This window comes from Perissodus microlepis, chromosome 3 (assembly GCF_051167445.1).
Source record: "Perissodus microlepis isolate ML-2025 ecotype Zambia chromosome 3, ASM5116744v1, whole genome shotgun sequence".
Lineage (NCBI taxonomy): Eukaryota > Metazoa > Chordata > Actinopteri > Cichliformes > Cichlidae > Perissodus > Perissodus microlepis.
In genome coordinates, this window is record NC_140463.1 from 1,780,425 (window position 1) to 1,805,000 (window position 24,576).

The 24,576-nt window shown below is 42.7% G+C and overlaps 1 protein-coding gene across 3 annotated transcripts in view; it reads left to right on the forward strand.

Moving 5' to 3' along the window:
* The first annotated feature begins 5,193 nt into the window (after nt 1–5,193).
* The window catches only part of LOC146389386 (protein NLRC3-like), a 30,429-nt gene continuing 11,046 nt past the window's right edge, over nt 5,194–24,576 (forward strand). Inside the window, exons 1-5 of one of the 3 annotated variants that reach the window (XM_084910318.1) lie at nt 5,194–5,260; nt 18,344–18,473; nt 20,634–20,712; nt 20,865–21,057; nt 21,190–22,984. In XM_084910318.1, the coding sequence (XP_084766444.1) occupies nt 18,355–18,473; nt 20,634–20,712; nt 20,865–21,057; nt 21,190–22,984 (2,186 nt within the window). In that variant the 5' untranslated portion in view covers nt 5,194–5,260; nt 18,344–18,354. Of the gene's footprint in view, nt 5,261–17,780; nt 18,474–20,633; nt 20,713–20,864; nt 21,058–21,189; nt 22,989–24,576 lie in introns of those variants that run through there. The other 2 variants (XM_084910333.1, XM_084910325.1) reach the window with 2 other exon arrangements.

Below are 24,576 nucleotides of genomic sequence, written 5' to 3' on the forward strand. Positions count from 1 at the left end.
AACGTTCAATAAAAATGAGGAATCTGCAGAGCCAACATCTGGAACACAGAGAGTGAAAAACATGAACAAATGTAACCAGTTCACATAAAAACCAGTTAACATGGAACACTGGTTTGTCTGGTGCGGCAGCTTTTTACTAGTTGATAATTCACTGACAACCAAAACAAATGAATACTGACGCAAACTGAACTCTGAGGCTGTTTCTCAATATGTGGACTTGTGTTCTCGTGGACTCGTGATACATCATCAGTTACAGACCAAGTACTGTTCCAGTTCAAAGTACCATCAAGCCAAGTACGCTCAAAATTCCCGGATGTGGTCTCGCTCCTCCTTTTTTATCGAGCATCCATCGGTGGCTTGTGTGGACTTGGTACAGCTTAATATCCCAGAATGCATTTTGTCCTAAACTCAGACGCGTCAATGGTGGAGGACCGCGGCTAAAAACTTTTAAATATTACTCTTTCTGGGTCACAAAATAAACTTTTAAGATATTTTCAGGCGAGAATGTAGCTGTGTAAACTTCACATATCTGCTCGATTTAATAAGACATCACATATTAGCAAAAGTGCTCCGACATTTTCAGAGACGTCTGTTACCCACCAGCGCCATAGGTAGCCGGGTTTCAAGGCTCACTAGAGCCAGTGGGAACAGCGAACTCCCGACACATCGTTTTCAAACCCCCGCGGTCTTTGGCTACTCAGGTTAAACATGACATATAAGTCACTAAGATAACTTAAAATGTTACTGTTTGGTTTATTTCAGTGTTTGATTTGTTCCTGAGTAAATCAGTTTGTTCAGCTTCATAACTGGACCGTTTCATTTAGTACTGACATCTTACTTGGAGAGCTGAGAGCTATGTTTTGAGTTTCACCCGTCATATCCCCTGATGTAAAAGATAAAGATAAGATAAAGAAGAACTTTATTGTCATTGTAGTTATACAACGAAATTTGCTTGGTAGCTCACAGAGGCCAGCAGCAATAAAACAAGAAGCAGCATAGTAACATAATAACCATAGTAAATGTAGTAAAAGTATAAAATATAAAGTAAAAAGAAGGCACTTAGCACAGTAAATAAAAAAATAATAGTATTTACACCATGGTAGTTTGAGCGCAAACAGTATAATATAATATAACTTAACAGTATTTACAGTGTGGTAATTTAGTGCAAACATTAATGCCCAGTAAATGACTTTGTACATTAGCAGCAGACATGACATGGGGTAAAGGAGAGAGGGAGAGTTAGCTATGGTGTGTTGGGGAAGGGGTGACACAGGCTGCAGCTCTGGGGAAAAAGCTGTTCTTTAGTCTGTTTGTGTGGGTTCTGATTGGCCTGTATCTCTTCCCTGATGGGAGGGGTACAAAAAGTCTGTGACCTGGATGGGTTGGGTGCTTGATGATGCAGCTAGCTGGCTTCTGCAAACAGCTAGCATAGACCGTGTGGAGATTCGGGAGTTTGGTTCCAATGATCCTCTGGGCAGTTTGACGGTCCGGGTCAGAGCTCGACGGTTTTCTGCAGTGCAGCTGAAGCACCACACTGTGATGCAGTGACAGAGGATGCTCTCTGCTGTGCTCCTGTAAAGGTTTACTAAGTGCCTGGCTGGCACATTTGCTTTTTTAGGTTTTCTTAGGAAGAAAAGTCTCTGCTGTGCTTTCTTCACTAAGTGGGATGTGTTAATAGTCCATGTGAGATATTTTGTTATGTGTAGGCCCAGGAATTTAATGTCATTCACCCTCAACTTCCTCACCATTTATGTGGAGGGATGGTCGTGTTGTTTTCTTGGCTCTCCTGTAGTCTACAACCATCTCCTTTGTTTTGGCAGTGTTCAGAACCAGGTCGTCGTTTCCACACCCTCTGATTAGATGTTGGACGTCCTCTCTGCAGTGAGACTCGCTGTTGTCTGATATCCTTCCCACTATTGTAGTGTCATCAGCAAACTTCACTATGGTGTTAGAAGAGGCGTGGATGGGTTTGCAGTCGTGTGTGAATAGAGTGAAAAGAGCTGGACTGAGAACGCAGCCCTGCGGTACTCCTGTGTTAATGGTGATAGCAGATGATGTAAGGCTGCCCACCCTGACCTTCTGTGGCCTGTTTGTGAGGAAATCCAAGATCCATGAGCAGAGTGTGGTGGTTAGTCCCAGGTCATTCAGCTCGTTTACAAGTTTGTGTGGCACAATGGTGTTAAATGCCGAGCTGAAGTCTACAAATAGCATCCTAACATATGTATTGGGATGCTCCAGATGAGTCAGGCTGGTGTGAAGTGTGACTGAGACTGCATCCTCTGTTGATCTGTTCCTGCAGTAAGCAAACTGTAGGCTGTCCAGGTCAGCAGGGATGTTGGCCTTGATGTGTGAAAGAACGAGTCTCTCAAACACTTCATGATCATTGGTGTCAGAGCGACCGGGTGATAGTCATTCAGACATTTTACTGACTGTCTTTTGGGCACAGGAATGATGGTAGTAGATCTGAGGCATGTTGGGACTGCAGTCTGCTGCAGAGACAGATTGAAGATGTTGGTGAACACCCCGCCAGCTGGTGGGCAGATGACTTCAGCGTGCGTCCTGAACCCTGTCTGGTCCTTTCATCATCTGTTCTTGTTTAAACAGCTGACTCTTGTTGAGATGAAATTATTCGAAGTGCTTCAATTCTCTGCTTTATATGAACTAAAATGCCACATAACCATATATTTTAGTATTAAGTGGACACGGCCCTAAAAATAAAGGCATTAAACTACGTGTCCTTGGGGGGTAGAAGGCTGTAGACTCTCGCTTGCCTGGGAGAAAGTAGATAACAGGGGAGCATCTTCTAGTGGAAAGTTACTGAGACACTGTTGTTTAGACTAGAATGAGAGAGCTGGTAATAAAAACGCGTGTCACCATTTTGAGGTCGGCGGCACCGTGTCATGCAGGACGCATCTCCCTTCTAGAAGTAATTTTGTGAGAGAATAAAGTGTGAAAGGGTCGACTGAGCAGTGTTTTGTCTTCCATCGGATGAAGAATCAGAAGAACTCGGTGAAGTGTTGATATTTAACAATCTACATTAAATCTAACAATAAAATATCTGCATTTAAGAGGAAACATTTTCAGCGGGAGCAGAAACAGTGTGTTAATACGTGGAGATCCTGAACGCTGCTCTAAAAATGATCAGATTAGATGTTCAGTTCTCTTCCAAACCCCTGCTGTCTATTGTCAGTTTGATTGTCTACTCAAATAAAAATCAAAGCCTTCTAACATCTGTTTGTTTGTATTCAGGCATACATGTGTAACAGGGTTTCTATGCTATTATTGCCACAAATGTCAGTGCAATGGGGGAAACAGCGCCCCCTGTTGGTGTGGCTGGTTAGTCGAGGCTGGCTGCAGAAATGACTGTCAGTCTGCTGAAGTACACCAGAGTGTGCTATGTGGAGTGGTGAAGCCATTTGTACTGACCCCACACTGTTATGTTTCCACTCAGGAAATAAATCTGCACAGATTCCTTGTGTTCTTTAAAAATACAACAACGCAGAGCTGAGGAGTTTATTTGGGCCTGTTACAGTCGGGTGAAGCAGACACTGGTTACACATGTGACCATTTCTTTGTGTGAACCTTTGAAGTACAGACTAGTGTAACTGAATATTGAGAAAGAGCCGCGTCAGTAAATCCAGAAGCTTTTTACTATCTAAAGAAGTCTTTGTGCTGCTGCAGACGTCAGTAAATCCGACCCTGAATGTTTCTTTCTAACTCAAAGCTGATGTTTCACAGGCTGCTCTCCTTTGAATGACCTGCAGAAATCAGCAGGGTTACAACATGTGCTGAAAGAAGATTCAATGAAGAGGTTACTGATAGAAGACACGAGGTTCAAATGCAGCCTGTGTTTGAAGCACAAAGGAGACGCCTGCTGGAGCAGCTGGAGTCCTACACACACTCTTCACTACAGAAACACCTACAACATCCACTCTTTCCACTCTGACTGCTGTGTTTGTGGAAACACTCCAACACACACCGCTTCACATATGAACATGTGTGTGAAACAGAGCTGAGCTGAATGAATTAAACATGATGGAGGATTTATTCACAAACACACAACAACATTTACACACACATTACCTCTGCAGGACGACACACGCCTGATTGAATGATTTTCATTTACTGCTGTTTCTGTACAAAGCAACACTTTGTTTCTATTCTGAGTTACTTAGTTTGTTGGATTTCAGTCGGTTTCTGCTTTAATTCATGTTAGAATCAAATGTTTTTCCATGTTTCACTTCCTGTTTGCTGAAGTGGATTTTCAGCTGTTTCCAAACCAAAGGCTTGTTTTAAAGAGACAGTTTCACTGGGATTGAGGGAACGACGTGTTTGCAGTTTCTAAAGAGTTCATGTTGCTAACAGCTCAGCGCTCTGCAGCAGACACAGGCTGGACTTTAAAATGAATGGGACCATCTGCAGACCAGATCCAGCAGGGCTTCCACAGATCCTGTTAGAAAAATGTGCTTTTCATTTGCTGCAGCCATAGAAGCTGATGAAGATTTCAAGGGCTTGCTCATAGGGGGTCATATGATTGTTGGGTTTTTCTCTGTATCTACTGTAAAATATAAAGCGCCTTGAAGCGACTGCTGTTGTGATTTGGCAATATATAAATAAAATTGAATTGAATACTGAACATGTCACATGACACACCTTAAACACCATGTGATCCACGCTCAGTGTTGCGATTTCCATCCACAAATAAAGATGCTGCCGGCTGAGTTGGTTTGAGCTGTGACTCGTCTCCAATAAGCCAAACTGAGCCCCACTTGTGTTTGTGTATTTATTTCAAAACAAATAAACTTTTCACTTTCATTCAAACCAAAAAGCGCATCTATGAACTTATATCATTTGAGAAGAGGACCACGCCCTCATGCAATCACCTGAGGTGCAGGAAAATCTAAACACCTACGCTACCACTACAAAGACACAAAAGATTCACTTTGGCTCTCACTCTCAGTCTGCACTTTTATTCATGACTTCAACAGGTTGAAGTGAGCTTTGAAGAAACATCAGTTTAGTACTGAAACATTCAAATGCTGCAGGAAGGAGAACAATAAAGTGATGACACATGTTTGTGTTTTAAACGGGAAAACTAAATCGCGACCTGCAAGAGGTTTAGGAATTTCCGAGGTTTATCTGAACGCAGCACAGTGTTTTGATGCTTCCGACTGTCCTCAAACGCTGCATTAGGCTCAAAGTTTACTTTCACTTCCTGAACTTTGTGGAGTGGAGCTTGTTGTTGGTGTGTGAAGAAACTGTAAGTTTGCTTTGTTTCCTCCTTTAACAGTTTGTCTTTAGGAACTTTACTGTTTGTTCAGCTCATGTTTGATTTCTTCACACAACAAACTGTGTGTGTTTGTATTAAAGTCAGTGTGTAATGTTTTCCTGGCTAACATCAGCTGTGTGCAGCTTAGTTCCAGTACAACCAGTACAAATCTGCCGCTCCATAGTTCACAGTAACGCACTCACAGCTGGACCAACGAGGCCGTTTTACCAATAATGCCAAAACCCCCCGAAAGGAAACAGTCACAGCAACAAAAGAAAAAACGACCAAACAAATAAGGGAGGCACTTCCCACTTCTCACTTTACTCCACACCACGGGGAGGCACTTCCAGGTCCCACAAGCCCGTCTACTAGTGATGGCCCGCTTGAAGCTGACGCTCCGGTGCGTGTGTCACAAAAATCGACACACTGCTTCAGAAGCATTGTGTCGAAGCTTGATTCGTTTGGCCAGAGTCACGTGATCAGTGACGTCCGAAGCTTCATTTAGAACCTAACTGCTTCGGTGTCTGATTCCCTGGTTTATAAGGAAGTGAATCATTCACGGGATTTGTGGAGTGTTTTGATGGTGACAGATAGCGAACCACTGATATTTCTACTGAGAGATTTGAAGCCAGCCAGGAATAGAGGAGGTTCTGTTGTGTGGGAGTATTTGAGTTGATTTTGGTCAATCGGGTGGGTTTTCCAGCTTTGTGTTCTGGCTGTTTGCTTTTGTTTTGTGCGTGTTTATTTTATCTGAAAACGGGAAAAACTTAAAATGTCAAAAATCTGATTTTCATAATATAAATATCATTAAATAACTTTAGAAAAACTTCCATTTGACTCTTTACATTTAATGTTATAAAAATATATATCTTTTTTTTTTTTTAATTAATCTTAAAACGTTAGTCTGCAAAATGTGCAGCAATTTAATTTATTTATTCTCTTTAGCTGATAGTTGGTGGGGCCCAGGTAGACTGTATAACTGCATCTCTACCAGTTTCTCTGCATTCCAGCCTCCTCTGTGCCATGTGAAGGGATTTTCCTTAATGCAGGAGAAATGATCTCCACGAAAAGGAACAGGTTTGGCCATCGCACACTAGAACAAATTCTCTTCTTAAATAAAAATGAAAAAGGGCTACTTTAAATGCATCATGTTTTTAATTTGCAAGTTCATAAGCATTTTCCTTTTCCAGTTCACAATCAATTCTACCCCCAGGTCAAAAATATGCATAGGAAAATGTCCCTAATATAATATTATTTATAAATATGCCTGTCCGGCGATTAATTGCATAAGTACAAGGAGGCAGGACCTCACAGCAGAAGCATACTCCATAATGTGTTGTACATTATTATATGTATATTATATGTAGCGTGGTACTTTTCAATTATTGTATTTACCAACATCAAGAAGTCACAAGCAAAGAAAGACCAAACCACGGTGCATATTTAAACAAGGAAAGTTTACTGGTCAAAATTATGTATTAAAGAAATAAACAACTTTTTTTCACCCCCAAAAATACATGTTTAAAGCAACACAGCGGTGGCCCAATATCAAACAAAATTCCACTCTGTAGAGTGAGCAGTCATAATGAAGCAGTTGGTTTTATTTTGTGGATTCAAGCTGCTCTTCATATTTTTGGCCACCAGATGTCACCAGAGAGGACTGTGTTGAAAAGCTTCGAGTAATGAACCGTTTTTCAATACAAGCTTCAATGCTTCAGAAAGCTTCATTTGGCCATCACTACTGTCTACTCTCTACTCGAAGGAGGCTGTCTGTCCAAAACCTAGCAAAAAACGGTGTAGAGCCACAGAGGGGAAAAAAACACCTCACTCACGGTTCATCCCCAGCTTATATAGCCTCAAAGGTGATTGCTGACTGGGCCCAGGTGTCAAACGAGGCTAATCAAAAGCAGCTGTGTTCTGGGGAGAGAGCAGAGTGAGAGAGACAGAGGGGGTAGGAGTGGCAAGAGAGGAGGAGGCGGCCTCACAGGATGTACATTCTAACATCCCCCCTTACATTCAAGCTCTACCAAAACAACAAAAACTCCTTATTGTGAGCTGCGTGAGAGTGCATCAGCTACTATATTGTCTTTCTTGTGCTTGATAACCACATTATAATCCTGGGCCAGCAGTGCCCAGGTTGTGGTTGTATATCCGGTTCAGAAAAACGAGGGGATTGTGATCTGTGAACACGGTCACCGGGGAAGAGCTGGAGCCCACTGCGAAATGCTGCAGAGCCAGAAGCAGAGCTAAAGCTTCCTTCTCTATGGTAGAGTAGTTCAGCTGAGAACTTTATGATCTTGTATGACTCAAGATGGTGAGCAGTCGCTTGGTGAAGCTAAAGGTTTCTCTGAAGAATTATTCTGCTGTTTTCCGACCAGTGCGTCGATTATTTCCAAGACTGTTTGTGTCTCAGCGTTTTCTGGATCCTATTGATGCCTGCTTGGTGCCTGTGGTCAGCTTTGATGATGATGCTCCTCGGCCTCGCTGCCCATGCCCTCCCAGGCTCCTCCGCCGTCAACATTATCAGAACCTGAGATCGCTGCGGCGGGTTTCTGGACCTCCTGAACCCCGAGCACCGAATCCAGCTCATACCAGGATTGGCCTGGTGAACGCCAGATCACTTTTAAACAAAACTTTTATTCTTCGGGACTTCTTCAATTCCCGTGATCTGGATTTTCTGTGTGTGACTGAGACGTGGCTGAGTGTTGGTGAGTCCAGTGCTCTATCTGAACTTTTATCTGTGGATTGTTGCTATTTTAATTCGCCACGGACGTCAGGCAGAGGTGGAGGCACAGTGACTGTTTACAAAAAGGATTACAAATGTAAGCAGTGTTTTCTACAGCCTTCATTCTCCAGCTTTGAACTTTCCTCGTTTGAGGTGAGTCGTACAAACCCAGTTTTCTGCGCTGTCATCTATCGTCCCCCGATAAACGACTTTTCTGATTTTTTAGCTGGGATTATGCCCAACTATGACAGTGTTCTTATTGTTGGAGATTTTAATATATATGTATGTTGTCCTGATAAGCCACTGGTAAAGGACTTTTTAAGCTTTACTGACTCTATTAGCCTGGTACAATCCGTGCCTGGCCCTACACATGAGCACAGAAACACACTGGACCTTGTTCTGTCATATGGTCTGCCTGTCACTGACATGGAGATTTGTGACTGTGCACGCTCAGATCATATGCCTGTGTTATTCAACGCTGTTTTAACATATACTGCACTTAAATCTGGCGCTCCTGCTCGGCGCTGTCAGGTTATTAACCCCTCCACTGCGGCGCAGTTTTCTGCTGCTTTTAATCAGCTCGCCGGCCCTTCTGACTTTGTTTCCTCGGACACAGAAGAGCTAAATTCCTGGTTTCACTGTGAAACCGTCTTGGACTCTGTGGCTCCTTTAAAAACCGGGCAGCCCAAGACTAAACCTGAGCCTTGGTTTAATGAGAGCACTCGTGGGAATGTCATCGAGCAGAATGGAGATGGAAAAAGGATAAATTGCAGGTGTCATTTCAAATTCTAAAAGACTGCTGGCATCGCTACCAGAACACTGTTAAAGAGGCAAAAAGGGAATATTTTGCAAATATTATTTCTTCCAACTGTCATAACCCACGTGTGTTATTTAGGACCATTGACACTGTTCTAAATACTCCATTGAATGTCTGTTTGGAAGTTTCTCCTGAGATTTGCAATAATTTTCTGAACTCTTTTATTGAAAAGGTTGTCACCACCAGGGCTCTCATCACAGCTCCTGACTCTGACCCCTCTGTCTCTGTCCCTTACGCTGCTGTTTTTACTCAGTTTGATCTTGTGACCCTCTACACTTTAGAGGATGTGGTTCGCCATGTTAAGCCTGCAGGTTCCCCTCGGGATCCTGTCCCTCCACAATTTTTTCCTAGTGTAGGACAGTATGTCCTTGCCATTATTAACAGCAGCCTGTCTTCTGGTACGGTTCCTGCAAATTTCAAACATACAGTAGTGCAGCCACTGCTTAAGAAACCTGGCATTGATCACACAGTTTTAGCGAATTATAGGCCTATTTCCAAGCTGCCTTCACTCTCCAAGGTTTTAGAGAAAATTGTTTATAGTCAACTGAAAGACTTTCTAGATGATAATGGCATCTTTGAGGTTTTTCAATCAGGTTTTAAAACCCTTCACAGCACAGAATCTGCATTACTAAGGGTTTTTAATGACCTCCTTCTGGCATGTGATTCTGGTAACCATGTTGTTCTTGTCTTAACCGAACTGCTGCCTTTGACACAGTAGACCACAATATTCTAATTTCTCAATTAAGTGATGTAGTGGGTATTGGTGGCACTGCACTTAATTGGTTTAGGTCTTATTTGTCAGACAGAACTTTCTCTGTCAGCCTTCTCGGTTCCAAATCGTGTTCTGCTCCTCTGTCATGCGGCGTCCCACAGGGCTCAATTTTAGGGCCACTGCTCGTTTTACTGTATCTATTGCCTCTGGGTTCCATCCTTAGAAGGCATGGGCTCTTATTTCACTGTTATGCCGATGACTGCCAAATTTACTTACCACTAAAGCAGAAGGATGGCATCTCCATAAAACCTCTCTTGACATGTCTAGATGACGTTAAAGCTTGGTTGGCTCTATACTTTTTAAATTTTAACAAAAAGAAAACAGAAGTGTTGGTGTTTGGACCCAGTGGTCCCTGCGAGTCCTCCTCTGTTGATTTAGGATCCCTGGAAGTCTATTTTAAACCTGTTGTTACTGACCTTGGTTTTAAGTTGGACAGTGATTTTAAATTGGACAACCAAATTAGAGCAGTGGTGAAGTCCAGTTTTTATCATTTAAGGCGACTGCATTAAACAATGAAAGGTAGCTGGGGCATTTTTCAAGCCAAAGGCCATAACTGTATACTGCATGAAGTGGTCAGGGGTGACAAATGCAGAAATATCTGTAGCTCTGGAAGTCAGAGGCACCTGCCAGTAACCTGAGATCGAGTTTGGTAATAAATTTGGCAGGGCCAAATTTGGCAGGGCATTTTGGCAGGGCCTATGCTGTTGATGCAGTCTTCCATCCATTCCTTCCAAGGAAGCGGAAACGAGTCAGAGACCGTACTCCTCACAGAGCGATGTATGTTACACAAGATGCAACATACATCATATTCTATGAGAATATTATGTGTTTGTATACTTTCTGCCCAGTTTGACCCATTTAGCAGAAGTCAGCCTGCTTAAGGCTCTGATATCTATTCTGTATGACTTAAAGCAGTTATGACATGGTCTGATTTTCTCACCCAATAAAGGAATATTTCATATATCAGTCTACTCTTCATTCTATCACAAACAGTTATCACAGCTCGTACATTTTCTTTTTACACATATATGTAAGCATGGAGCCAAATGTAATAATGCCAACATATTGAAAAAACAATATTTGCGTCTTATACATAACACATCTATATATACACTGTCAAAGATCCTTGTCTTTGAGTGAAGATTTAAGGTGACCGGAAATATAAATAACTGCATTTGAATCTTTAATAAAGCTCAGTATTTGACACATAGTTCAAGTTCACTACTGTAATAATTAATATAACAATAACTTTAATGTTGGCCATATTATATTTACATTACCAAAGTGAGATGACTTTAGTCTCATGAACAACATTAGCTGATTGTTATTTGCCAGCTAATCTTAAAATTACTGTTCAGTACAGAAATGAAGCCCAACAATCATGTTTTTACAGTCCCGTGGTCTCAGCCTCAGTAAAAACAAACAAACAAATGACAAAAGTTTTTCTCCTTCATTTCTGTCAAACAATGCTGTATGAAACGTTTCCAGCAGTTAGTATCATGGTTGCTAGGCAACCTGCACAGCAAAACAGAGGCTAGACCAGGGGTTGGCAACCCTAGGCACGCGTGCCACAGTTGGCACGTGAAGGGTTAACTGGTGGCACGACCATAGCTGGACTGGCATACTGGGCATTTGCTCGGTGGCCCGGTGACTTTTTTTTTCTTTGTAACGGTATAAACAATAAAAGGTGGTGGATTGGCCAGATGCTGGTCGGTGTGTAAAAATAACTCAGTTGTTTGGTGATGGCTGTGGCGGAGCTTCCTCAGATTCAGTAACATTAGCAAGTGGTGGAGGCCAGCAGGTGGATGAGAGAAAGGGGAGGCAGGAGGAGGAGAGACCCGAGGCAGACGCAGGTCCGAGTGTCAGGTGAACTGAACTTCAGGTAAGAAGTTATGAGCTGCAGTCTATCTGGGTCAGATATAAACCAAGTTTAGGTGGAGTTTATTTTCGTTATGCTAACTTTTTAGTCAGTTACAATAACTCGTACTGCGTGCTAGCTAGCATGACGGAGTTTCTATACAGCTGGGTGGGTGCTATGATGTTACTGATGTTGAACTTTATTTAATTAACAAGGTTAGTTAGTAGAGTTGCCAACCGTCCTGTAAAAAGACGGAATCCTCCTGCATTCAGAGAAAAAATTACGGGTTTCGTGTTGAGCTGAAAAGGAACACAGTTTGTCCGGTACTTCAGCTACAATGGAAAAGACACAAAGCTGGATTTATTCTGTCTTTACGCTGCACAGCTGCCTCTTCTTCTCTCATTCTCTCCCCCCCCCTCTCCTGTTGCTACTTTAATCATGAAACTGATCAATGATCAGCTGATCGGCTTTTCTCTCTTGTTTGTTTATCGCCCAATTTGCACCAGAAAGAGGAAACCAGCGGATGTCGTGTTAAACAACAGCAGCATGTTTAAGCTTGATCAGCTGTTGTTAGAATTTATTTAATATTAATTTCTAGTATCAGCTGATGTTTGCTGGAGCCACAGCTGTAAAGCTGCTGGTCATGATGTCGGTTTGGATATGTGGTGAGAAACATGAAGATGAAACCAGGAGATGTCCTTACTGAATCATCAGAGCTGTGATGGAGAAACAGGTTTACCTTTAGGTGACATGAATGAGTTGAAGTTATGAACTGTTTCTGAGAGACAAATAACACCAGGATCCTTTTCTAAGTAGCTGACAGCTGGTAACTGTGCAGGGGCGGGTCTAGCAAAGTTTTGCCAGGGGGGCAGGTGGGGCATTAACAGGGAGAGGGGGGCACAAAGAAATACTTTCTTATTCTCATTTAAAATGTCTCGCTTTTATTAAATAATTATCTGAAGCTTACAACCAAAGTTTTTATCTGATGTAAAATGTATAGAAATCATGCATATAACATCGAAGCAGCTGGAATCCACAGCTGTGCGTGTTCATGGAGCTGCATGTTCACCTGCTGGACATCACTACCTGACAAGTTTAACTGTCTTCAGAACATTGCAGAGGCCTTATTGGCAGTATTTGGCTGTAATATCTGTGTGAGCAGATTTTCTCTCACATGAGTCCTCAGGTAGCCGTCTGAATGCTGGACACTCGGAGATCTGTGTCTCTGAGTGGGAGACCAGAGATCACATTAACATGTGTGTCTTTGCATTAACAAACATGCCATATTGGCTTAGTTTATTTTTCTTATCATTGTTGTGAGGAGACCATAAATAGCATTTGTATTTTCTGTTGTACAGTTCATTTGCTGTTATGAAATTCTTGTTATGGATAAAAAGTGTCTTTTTTTTGTTTCAAAATAGCTGATAACTATTCGCTGATAGCTGCCAACATCGGCGAACAAATATAATTCTATAAAGTTGTTTTATATAGTGTGTAACTGTTAATGTAGAGCGTTATTAAATTTATTGCTAATGCAATCATATGTCACACTGACTTCTGAGGAAATTTTAAATGGCACTCATCATCAGAAAGGTTGCCTACCCCTGGGCTAGACTATCCGATTTCAAAAGCCTTGCACTTCCGGCCTTCACAGTCTTCGAGGACGTGGCCCATGTAGACCACGAAGGCCGCATCATCCAAGGCTGCAGACCCTGAATTGGCATACAGCCATAGTTTTTACTTTGTAAGTTCACTCAGAGTCCACAAATGACACAGCGTACATGATAACATCACAGCTCAGCTGCTGTGTGCTTATTGCCTTTACCTCCTTTACTGTCACTTTGATTAATATTTACACACGAGACACCTGCCAGAGCTCTGAGGCAAAGCTAGCCAGACAGCATGCTAATGCTAAGCTGACGCTAAATTAGCCAAGAAACCAGAGTGACGTTAACCCTCTGGGGTCAAGGGACGCGCAGCCGTGTCCAAATGATTAAAGATGGCATAGCAGCAAGACGGAGCCTCAATGAGATTCTGTTTTGATGTGTTGAAAGTGCAAATTTCAAACTACATACCAATTTTTAAATTGTGCTGATAGGCCAAGAAAAACTCGAGTTATGATTAATTATATTCACAATACTTTTTCCCAAGCACTGTTGTCACGTTTACTGCAAGACGAGCAGATAAACAACAGACTTTCCAAAGACAGAGCTCGCATTGCAAGCGAATCCGCACCCATCCACACCCCACCCACCGAGTTAATATGATCTGTGAAATGTGCTACGTCCTGAGATTTTCACCAAGGTGTCATCCACATACCTGAACCAATGACTTTGTGGTGTTCCAGGGTAGGATAACAAAGCCCTCTTTTCCACTTCTTCCATGTACAAATTGGCCACGATGGGTGAAACTGGGGAGCCCATGGCACACCCATGTTTCTGCCTGTAGAACTCACCCTTGTATGTGAAGTAGGTGGAATCAAGTCACAGTTCCAAAAGCAAACACACGTGGTCGATGCTGAGAGTGGTCCTTTTGCTGAGGTTGGGGTCATCCTTTAATTTCTTACGAACTACCTCCAATGCTTCCACGACTGGGATGCAAGTGGAGATGTAACATTGAACGAAACCATGGTTTCACCTGCCTCCATAATGACATATCTCACCTTCTCAACAAAATCCAAAGTGTTCTGGATGTCGTGTTCAGAGCTGCCTACCAGCGGGTTGAGGATCTAAGCCAGAAACTTGGAGATGTTGTAGGTGACCGAGTTGATCATACAGACAATCGGTCTTAAAGGTGCACCCTGTTTATGTATCTTCGGTAAACCATACAGACTTGGTGTAGATTCCCCTGGGTATAGCCTGTTGTACGAGGTCCGGTCGATAGCCTTGTCTTTTTCTAACTCCTTCAGACCGTCTATCACCCTCTTCCTGTAACCACTTCCTGTGTCTCGTTTCAAGGGTTCGGCCCTTTGTTCCTTCAGTAGGCTGGTTTCAGTCATTATGCAAATGTACTTTTTATAAGATTGGAGAAACCTGCAGTCGGCTGAGACTGAAGAAGTCATTTGGATGAGTGACTAAATGTTTCTTCCACTGAAAACGCTACATCCTGATGAACAGAATCAACTTTTGGAGGTCTTCTGTAGTTGTTTTCTTGTTGTTGTTTGACATGTCACATATCAAAACAATGAGACAGCTACTAAATGTGGATCAGGCACTGAAACTCTTTTTTGAGCTGGAAGAAGATGTGGAGCCAGACTCTGAGCTGGAGAGTGACAAGGTCCAGGTACAGATCTCCACTGCGTGAGGCAGCAGAGCCACATCTCAGCTCTGAGCCCTGAAAGTCAGAAGGGGATGCTGACATTAAAGTAGAATTCAGCAGGTTTCAGCCACGGAGAACACCAGGTGTCCAGATAGAGACACTTCCAAGTGTCAGAGATTACTGGAGACAGAATCATATCTTGTTTGTGCCCCTTCCATCCAAAGTGAGGATGAGAGACAGGTTCCGCAGCATATTATGGAACATCCACCTCAGTGATCCTGAGGAGGATCTAAAAAAATGAGACGAAGAAGGGAACACCAGGCCATGACAAACTTTTTAGAATCAAGCCTCTATATGATGAGATCCTCAGTGCCTGCCAGGCGTATTACCACTCAAGGAGGGAGTTGTCAGTAGATGAAATGATGGTAGCAACCAAAGCAAAAACTGGGATGACACAATATATGAAAGACAAACTGACTAAATGGGGGATGAAAATGTCTATATTTGCTGAATCAAGAAGTGGCTGATGTCATGGTCCTGGGCCATGTTGGCCCAGCATTCTTAGTTTTCTTGTATTTTTGTATTTTGTTCCTTATTTATGCCGTGGTTCCTAGGTTCTGTTAAAGATGTTCCTTATTTGATTACCCCCTGTGTGCCCCTCTGTGTATCTGTGAGTCCTCGTTTCCCCTCCTTGTGTTTCATTCAATGTTTTCCCCAGCCCGTTATGTCTGTGCTCTCTCTCCTCCTGTCTGAACCTCTGTGTACTTCCTGTTTTACTTTGACAGTCTCTCGTCAGTATGCGTCATGTTGTGTTCACTCCTGCCCTGTCTCGTTACGATTATCTGTGTCAGCTGTGTTCCCCGTGCGCTCCCACTTCCCTCGTTAACCCTCCGTGTATTTATGTGCATGTCTCCCTCAGTTCAGTGTTGCGTCGTCAATGTCTCCTCCCCGAACCTGTGTGCTTTTCTGTGTTCCCTCGGTCCTCAGTTAGCATTCCCAGTTTAGTTCTGTTTCTCTGTGAAGCCTGCAATAAAGCAGTGATTTTGAGTTCAGCTTTTTGTCTCCGTGAGTTTTGCGTTTGGCTCCTCATCTGCCTCCACACAGCCAGTTCATGACAGCTACACCATCAGCTTTACCATATACAAGAGTGAAACTGCAAGTGAGCATAGGCTGGCCTATGATTGGTGATGAATCTTATTTAGCCTTCCTGTCTTGGCACTGGATACCATATTTACATGGACGATTTTTACACGTCCATGTAAGGGGCGATCGTGGCGCAAGAGTTGGGAGTTCGCCTTGTAATCGGAAGGTTGCCGGTTTGAGCCCCGGCTTGGACAGTCTCGGTCGTTGTGTCCTTGGGCAAGACACTTCACCCGTTGCCTACTGGTGGTGGTCAGAGGGCCTGGGGGCGCCAGCGTCTGTCAGTGCGCCCCAGGGCGGCTGTGGCTACAATGTAGCTTGCCATCACCAGTGTGTGAATGTGTGTGTGAATGGGTGGATGACAGGTTGTGTAAAGCGCTTTGGGGTCCTAAGGCACTAGAAAAGCGCTATACAAATACAGGCCATTTACCATTTACAAGTCCCAGACTGTTCCTGGACCTGACAAGGATGAGATTTGGTGCATGTGGTACCTACAGGGAAAAGAGAAAAGCATGTCCCAAAGACAGGGCAAATGCTCTGAACAGAAAATGTCAAAGAGGATCTGTGAGATGGATCAGAGAGGGCCCACTTGTTTTTGTGAAGTGGATGGACACACGGGAGGTGTCTGTGTGCTCCACCATCCATCCTGCATTTTCAGGGGAGACTTTTCAGGTCTTTTCATTTTCAGGTGAAGAGAAAGGTGAAGGATGGAGATGGACAGTGGGCTACGAGAGAAATCCCCTGCCCCATACCAATCATGGCATATAACAAAAATATGGGTGGGGTTGACCTGTCTGACCAGCTAACTCGGTATTATTCCACTCACAAAAAAAGTGCTCGCTGGTACAGGACCACGTTGCAGCATTCTTTGGACATTGCGACATTAAATGCATTCATCATGCATCGTGAGATGTGCAGTGCCAAGCAGGTTCATCCCATGGCACACAAAGATTTCATGGTGGAGGTGGTGTGTCAGCTTTGTGGCATGGTCAAGACAAGTGTTCCCCACAGCAGGAGAGCTGAACACATTTCTCACATTATTCTCACAGACACAGATGCTGTCCAGACAGCCACTAAAGGCAGACCCAAACGTAAGTGCTGTCTCCAGGAGGACAACAGGGGGAGTGACACACCCTGGAAGCCTGTGGTGTGTCCCTGTGTCTTGTGGTGGACAGGAACTGTTTTCTTGAATGGCACAAATAATTTGTGTGAAGTCTTTTTGTTACAACCGATCATTTTGTAAAGAGATGTACTAAAAACGCCTGAGGCATTGTCTCAGGTGAATATTTGCATATAAGTATGTTGTTTCAAAAATTTTACAAAGGTTTTTAAAGTTTACTATTTATATTTGCATTTTAAGTTCTGAAAATCATTTGTTAAACATGTTTGGGGTTTGTACAGTAAAAAATATCACATTTTGCCTACTCGGATTTTATGTTATTTGTCTGATTTTATATCAGTTGTGCCAATACAGTTAGTCAAAATGAAAAACTAACTAAATTCAGACACTTTATGTTGTGCTGAAAAAAAAGATACCAAACAAGGCAAAGCAAACAGTTTTTAAAGGTGAAATATAGAGGTCAAATCAAAAGTAGGTAAAAATGGCCAGTTATACCCTGGACCCCAGAGGGTTAAAGCTGAATAAATGCTGACACCAGACCAGCACCATGATAAACTGAAAGGCTACTGAATTTGAACACGTCACAAACTGATGAGCAGTCAGGCTGCAGGTTTCTACCTGTTCATGTTTCTACAGTAGAATTACTTTGAAATGTCTTTGTGCTGGTTTCATCTTTGATTTGTGTTCATAAACACTCAGAGAAAGATCATGTGTGTCAAGGATAGGATCTGTGTTGGTGTGTGGGGCTGTAGCCTCAGCTTCATATTGTTAAATGGTGATTATGAGAGTGTTTCAGCTCATTTTACAGAGTAACATCAAAGTAATGTTACTGTGTAACATCATTACATAATGAAGTAATGGAATGAATTACTTTTGATAAAAATGTTCTGTGTATTATGTGTAATAATTACTTTTTTGAGCAATGACCAACACTGATCACAACAAAGAGGAAATACATCTAACATGAACAAACATTGACCCGCAACATGCAGTTATTTTTGCACAATTGTCTTTGATATGCTGCTCAGTGATGGTTGTCACTGTCAAAGCAGAGCTAGTGAGAGTCAGTAAAACCCACTACTGATCATGTGCCTCATCACAAGTGGGTCAGCGCCCCTCTCTTTCCCTCGAGGGTTTAAATATCTGGGACTCTCCACCATTTGGTTTTAGAACTGAAGAAGCTTCTCAGATGAAACATCTTCAAGAAACTTAAAGAAGTCTCTTTTCGTTTCAAGCTCCTTAGATAACCATGACCTGGATGACTGAGAACCTACAGACATGTTGACCTGGTTTCTAGGTTACATGACAGGTCAGAGGTCAGTGACTGTAACTCAGTTACTCCTGTTAATGTCAACTCACTGAGTGTTTGTGGTTTACCTCTCAGACTGACTGAAGATGATGATGGAGGAAGAGGAGGACAGAGCAGAGTCTGCAGGATCCAGTTGTTCCTCTGTGAGGAGTGACCGGTCCAAAGATAGCAATCCATACTTCAGTGCTGAACCTGGACCAACGAGGTCAGAGAACTGTGATGACTCCTTTACATGTTTGTGTTTTCCTGCATAAATATGACCTGGAAAATCCCGAGATTTTCACAAAGAAAACAATGAAAGAGAAAAGATCAAAATGTTAGACTTGGTCATTTGCTGTTTGAGGACAGTGATGCTCATATCTGTGGGGGAAAGTGTGACCTGAGTGGGTTCATGTTTGTCTTTAAAGAACAGAGGTGCTCATCTTGAATAGACAGGTTGTTGAGAGACATCAGCTAGAAAAAGCAGAGGAAAGAATATCAAGATTTATTTTCTTGATATTCTGAAAAGAAATAGTGTGAGCGTTCTTGATTATGGAAAAAGTCATTTGGACATTAAAAGAAAGAAGCAGGTGATCAGAGAATGGTAGTTTGTCAGCTGTGCAGTTGGAAGGAGTAAGTCCTGTTGTGGGAGTTTTCCATTTAAATAAAGCCTGCAGACAAACAGTGAGTGGTAGCTAAGATCCTTTAATAAAAAAAACCCCCGAAACCCAAGCTTGATGCGTAGAGAAAAGCCATCGCAGGGCAGATGATCGGCGAAATCCCTCACTGAGCCTAGCGTGGCCCTCAGTTAAATACCTCTTACAGGAACAATAGGCAATAGACAGCTGTTTTCACACCTTTGGTCTTCCAAAATGTGAAAAGTCGTTGGGCTGCTGCCACGTCTCAGGCAAATAGGAAAAGTAAAACTGACGGTCTTTGAGGAGATCCTGGACAAGATGACCTTTGTTCGTGAGCGAACGGATGTTAAGCAGGCCGAAGTTGATGCAAGTACTGTCAGACTGTGTGAGAGTGCTAGGCGACCTGGTCAGGTTAGCCAAAACATTGTGGTCAACAGCCCTGCCAGGGTTCTGTGGAGAGTGGCAAGAGGTGGACCAGAGAGATTGTAGTTGCTTAGAATTATCTTGATTAAAATACCATGGATGTAACTTCGGCAAGAGAGGAAAACAATATCCGCATGGAGGTGAAGAACAGCAGGCGGTGGAGCAGCCAGGGAAAAGCGGAGTCGAAGGAGCTCATCAGCTGTGTATTGATGGATTTCAGTACAGGGTTGAAGGATCGATGACACAAGGATCCAGGCCCACACAGACAGTGCATAAATCCTGGGAGGCCACATCATGAACAGGAGCAGAGACACAGATGGGCCGTATAGACACGAATAGAACAGGAATCCGTGGGAGGGAGTAGCTGGGATGCCGGGAGAGGATAGCAGTGAGTGGTGATAACAGTAACAGGAGAAAAGGGTAGCAAAACCAAGGGGGCAAGTAGCAGGTAACAAGGTACAAATAGCAGGAGTAAAGAGCACCAATAGCAATAAAAGTAGCGACAGGGTTAGCGATGAATAGTGGGAGTAACTCGCGCGAGCATTCACTCGACCAAAACCAGAACACACATACTAAACATGAACTGAAGGTGAGTGGAAATACACCTAAACTCTGGAGTTGGCTCCAACTAAAACACTAACACAATGCACCACGCTCAGGGGCTAAGAAATTAAATTAACTCACTATGACTGGCAAAAACTTCAAAATTACTAGATACTATACCAGAGTATTACTGTAGTATGCTGTGAACAAAAGCAGAACTGTGAAGCACTAATCTCAACTACAACAATTTCAGTAAAAGTCACATAACATGAAAACCTGAGTCACACTAGGAGTGTGGCAGCAGAGTCCAAAGGAAGAAAGGGGGAAGCAAGAGGCATTAATCTTAATTTTACAGGTGGAAGCAAGGCTTGGGGGGAAGTAAGGTCCGCGTGAGGCTAAACCAGACCAAGTTCTCTCACTGTAAAGAACCTGGCAGGGAGGCAGGCAGGTGAGTTACGCCAAACCCAACAAGCAGAGTAGGTTAAAGTTACGACCATCCATCACCTCCCTAAGAGTAGGGTGTCTGGAGATCTTCAAGTCTATAATATACTCTCTGTGAAGGTGCAATAAAACCTGGGGCCGACTTGTGATAACATTCAACATGCATGCATACAATTGGTGTCAGAAGTATCTTGCTATACTAAAATGATATGATACATGGGATTAAAAAGTCTGCCACCAAAGTCCATAAAAAACTAACAACTAAAATTTGAACTAAAAAAAAAAAAACATTAAAATTTTTTTTTTAAAAATTCCAGAAATTCTTCATGATTTCTCCACAGAGTGGACCAGCAGAGCTCAGAGGTTCCCAGTGGTCAGTCTGCCCAGCAGCATCAAACAGACCTGAACTCCATATTTATGGTCTGTACATGTACAACAACTTAAATCTATTCACATTCATCTCCATGCTGCTCTTTGTAGACCAGTGGATTGTCAGTGTGTCCAACATGGATCTGATGTTTGGCTCCATGATTTCAGCCTGATTGGGTCGTTCATAAAGTATTCTGTTCCAGCTGCTGGAGGACAACATCATCACTTTTGTGAAGGATGAGCTGAAGAAGATCCAGAAGGTTCTGAGTCCAGATTACCCAGAATGCTTAGAGAGTCAGAGGGATGATGATGAGGAGAAGAGGAGCAGCAGAGAGGCATTTGTGAAGATCACAGTGGACTTCCTGGGGAGAATGAAGCAGGAAGAGATGGCTGACAGTAAAACGATTTCTAAAAATATGTAATATGATGGATAATATTTACTAATGTCTCCAATTATGAAAAGCATGTGTTAAGTAATTTCTTATCATGCGTATTGTGTAAAACACAAACTTTTTTTTTTCCATTTAGAACTTTCTGCTGCTGCTCATCATCGTAGCCTTAAATATAGGCTGAAGAAGAAGTTCCAGTGTGTGTTTGAAGGGATCGCTAAAGCAGGAAACCCAACCCTTCTGAATCAGATCTACACAGGGCTCTACATCACAGAGGGAGGGACTGCAGAGGTCAATGATGAACATGAGGTCAGACAGATTGAAACAGCATCCAGGAAACCAGACAGACCAGAAACAACAATCAGACAAGAAGACATCTTTAAAGCCTCACCTGGAATGGATGAACCAATCAGAACAGTGCTGACAAAGGGAGTGGCTGGCATTGGGAAAACAGTCTTAACACAGAAATACAGCCTGGACTGGGCTGCAGACAAAGCCAACCAGGACATCCAGTTCATATTTCCATTCACTTTCAGAGAGCTGAATGTGCTGAAAGAGGAAAAGTTCAGCTTGGTGGGACTTGTTCATCACTTCTTTACTGAAACCAAAGAAGCAGGAATCTGCAGCTTTGAAGACTTCCAGGTTGTGTTCATCTTTGATGGTCTGGATGAGTGTCGACTTCCTCTGGACTTCCACAAAACTACAATCCTAACTGACCCTAGAAAGTCCACCTCAGTGGATGTGCTGCTGATAAACCTCATCAGGGGGAACCTGCTTCCATCTGCTCGCCTCTGGATAACCACACGACCTGCAGCAGCCAGTCAGATCCCTCCTGACTGTGTTGGAATGGTGACAGAGGTCAGAGGCTTCACTGACCCACAGAAGGAGGAGTACTTCAAGAAGAAAGTGTGCGACGAGAAGCAGGCCAGCAGCATCATCTCCCACATCAAGACATCACGAAGCCTCCACATCATGTGCCACATCCCAGTCTTCTGCTGGATCACTGCTACAGTTCTGGAGGATGTGCTGGAAACCAGAGAGGGAGGACAGCTGCCCAAGACCCTGACTGAGATGTACATCCACTTCCTGGTGGTTCAGGCCAAAGTGAAGAAGGTCAAGTATGATGGAGGAGCTGAGACAGATCCACACTGGAGTCCAGAGAGCAGGAAGATGATCGAGTCTCTGGGAAAACTGGCTTTTGATCAGCTGCAGAAAGGAAACCTGATCTTCTATGAATCAGACCTGACAGAGTGTGGCATCGATATCAGAGCAGCCTCAGTGTACTCAGGAGTGTTCACACAGATCTTTAAAGAGGAGAGAGGACTGTACCAGGACAAGGTGTTCTGCTTCATCCATCTAAGTGTGCAGGAGTTTCTGGCTGCTCTTCATGTCCATCTGACCTTTATCAACTCTGGGCTTAATCTGCTGGAAGAACAACAAACAACAACCACGTGGTCTGGCTTTTTAAAGCGCAAAGAATCTCTCCACCACAGTTCTGTGAACAAGGCCTTACTGAGTCCAAATGGACACCTGGACTTGTTCCTCCGCTTCCTCCTGGGTCTTTCACTGCAGACCAATCAGACTCTCCTACAAGGCCTGATGACACAGACAGGAAGTAGCTCACAGACCAATCAGGAAACAGTCCAGTACATTAAGAAGAAGCTCAGTGAGAATCTGTCTGCAGAGAAAAGCATCAATCTGTTCCACTGTCTGAATGAACTGAATGATCATTCTCTAGTGGAGGAGATCCAACATTTCCTGAGATCAGGAAGTCTCTCAACAGATAAACTTTCTCCTGCTCAGTGGTCAGCTCTGGTCTTCATCTTAATGTCATCAGAAAAAGACCTGGATGTGTTTGACCTGAAGAAATACTCTGCTTCAGAGGAGGCTCTTCTGAGGCTGCTGCCAGTTGTCAAAGCCTCCAACAAGGCTCTGTAAGTACATTTGCACTCTTGTGTTTAATTTATTGGTGAAATAAATTTAGTAATTTTTTTACTAGGCTTTCTATCTTTCTATGAATTCATATCCTAAAGTCTTGAAATTTTTTCCAATACAACTGAAACCTCTTTGATGGCTCAAGAACTCATCAGTGTACTCAAGACGCTGAATCCAACATAAACTATGATCATCACTGCTGCTGTTGTGTTATCAGTCTTTGTTTAAACACCAGGGCTGTACGTGCCTAATGTTACAATACTTTATATTCACATACATGCTCCTAGATACATTTCTACTGCAGGTCTATTTTTAGTCGTAAATGTTAGTGAAACTCTTGCTTATACATGCGTGGTGGATTCCATTAAACAAACCATTTGAATTACTCAGAGATTCATTGCAGCCATAGAAATATCCTTATGTGACCAAGTGGTCGGCGGGGTTATAAACAAAGTAATAAAATGACAACGCCACTCTAGGAAATACAAAAGAGTTTAGAAGTTTAGAAATGAAATGTAATTTAAAAAACAACAACATTTGCACAGGTTCAGAAATGCACACTGAGGCCCGCTCAAATATTAACGCAACTTTATTTATTAATATAAAATAAGATGAAAAATCAACAATGACAGAGCACTGAATGCAGTGTCATCTAAAACTGTGTCCCAAATTAAAATTAAAATAAACAGACAACTGGGCCTTACCAGCAGAAGGGACCAAAAAGAAAACCACACAAAAGACCCCCCACTACAGTCTATTCACCAGGTGCTTTACAACAAAGGAAGTGTTGAAAACGACCACCATCTGAGGTCCCACGGCCGCCGGTAGATCCTCAGTTCACTGAAATAAAAGCACAAGACATAGGAAAAGAAGGGAAATGGGCATTTTGAAAACGCTCTCGAAAACGGATACATTTGAAAACTGTGCTTTCGCGTCACAGTGTGGACAGCGAAAATGGAGACTTTCTAAAATGATGACGCATGTTAGTCATATGATGCAGTCATGTGACCAATTAAACTAAGATAGTGGAGGGCATTATACAGCAGTCTTTTTGTTTGCTCTCAATTCTGACAACCCTATTAAAGATAAATATCAGCCTATACATGCTCCAGATAGCTTTTCTTAAAATTCTTTAACTCTCACTCGCTTTTGCAACTTTGTACTTTTGTGTTATTCGCAGAAACAACTCCACCTCATTGTTAGTCCATTTAAAAAATTTAGTGCTTTTCCTTGACATTTCCTCAACCACGACATTTTAAAGAGCCGGAAAGTGAATAAGTGAACGAAAACACCATTCTCAAATCTATCCAGGCTAGTGTGGATGTAGCCACAACCTGCAGCACAGTAGTACAAAGTATGGATGGCTGGATGGCTGCAACAACCAGAGTTTTACCTACCTTTGGTATTTCTTGATAGCACGAGAGTAATATTTACTGAACACAGGCATCTTCTTATATCTTTTCTGCTGTGAATGTCCGTGCTGTCCACACTTACATTTCAATATCAGGCTCTAAAATGTACAAATAGCTCTGAGAAGATTACATTTCCAATCAATAATGTTTCTACTACATTTACAGTCTGTTTTCATGTC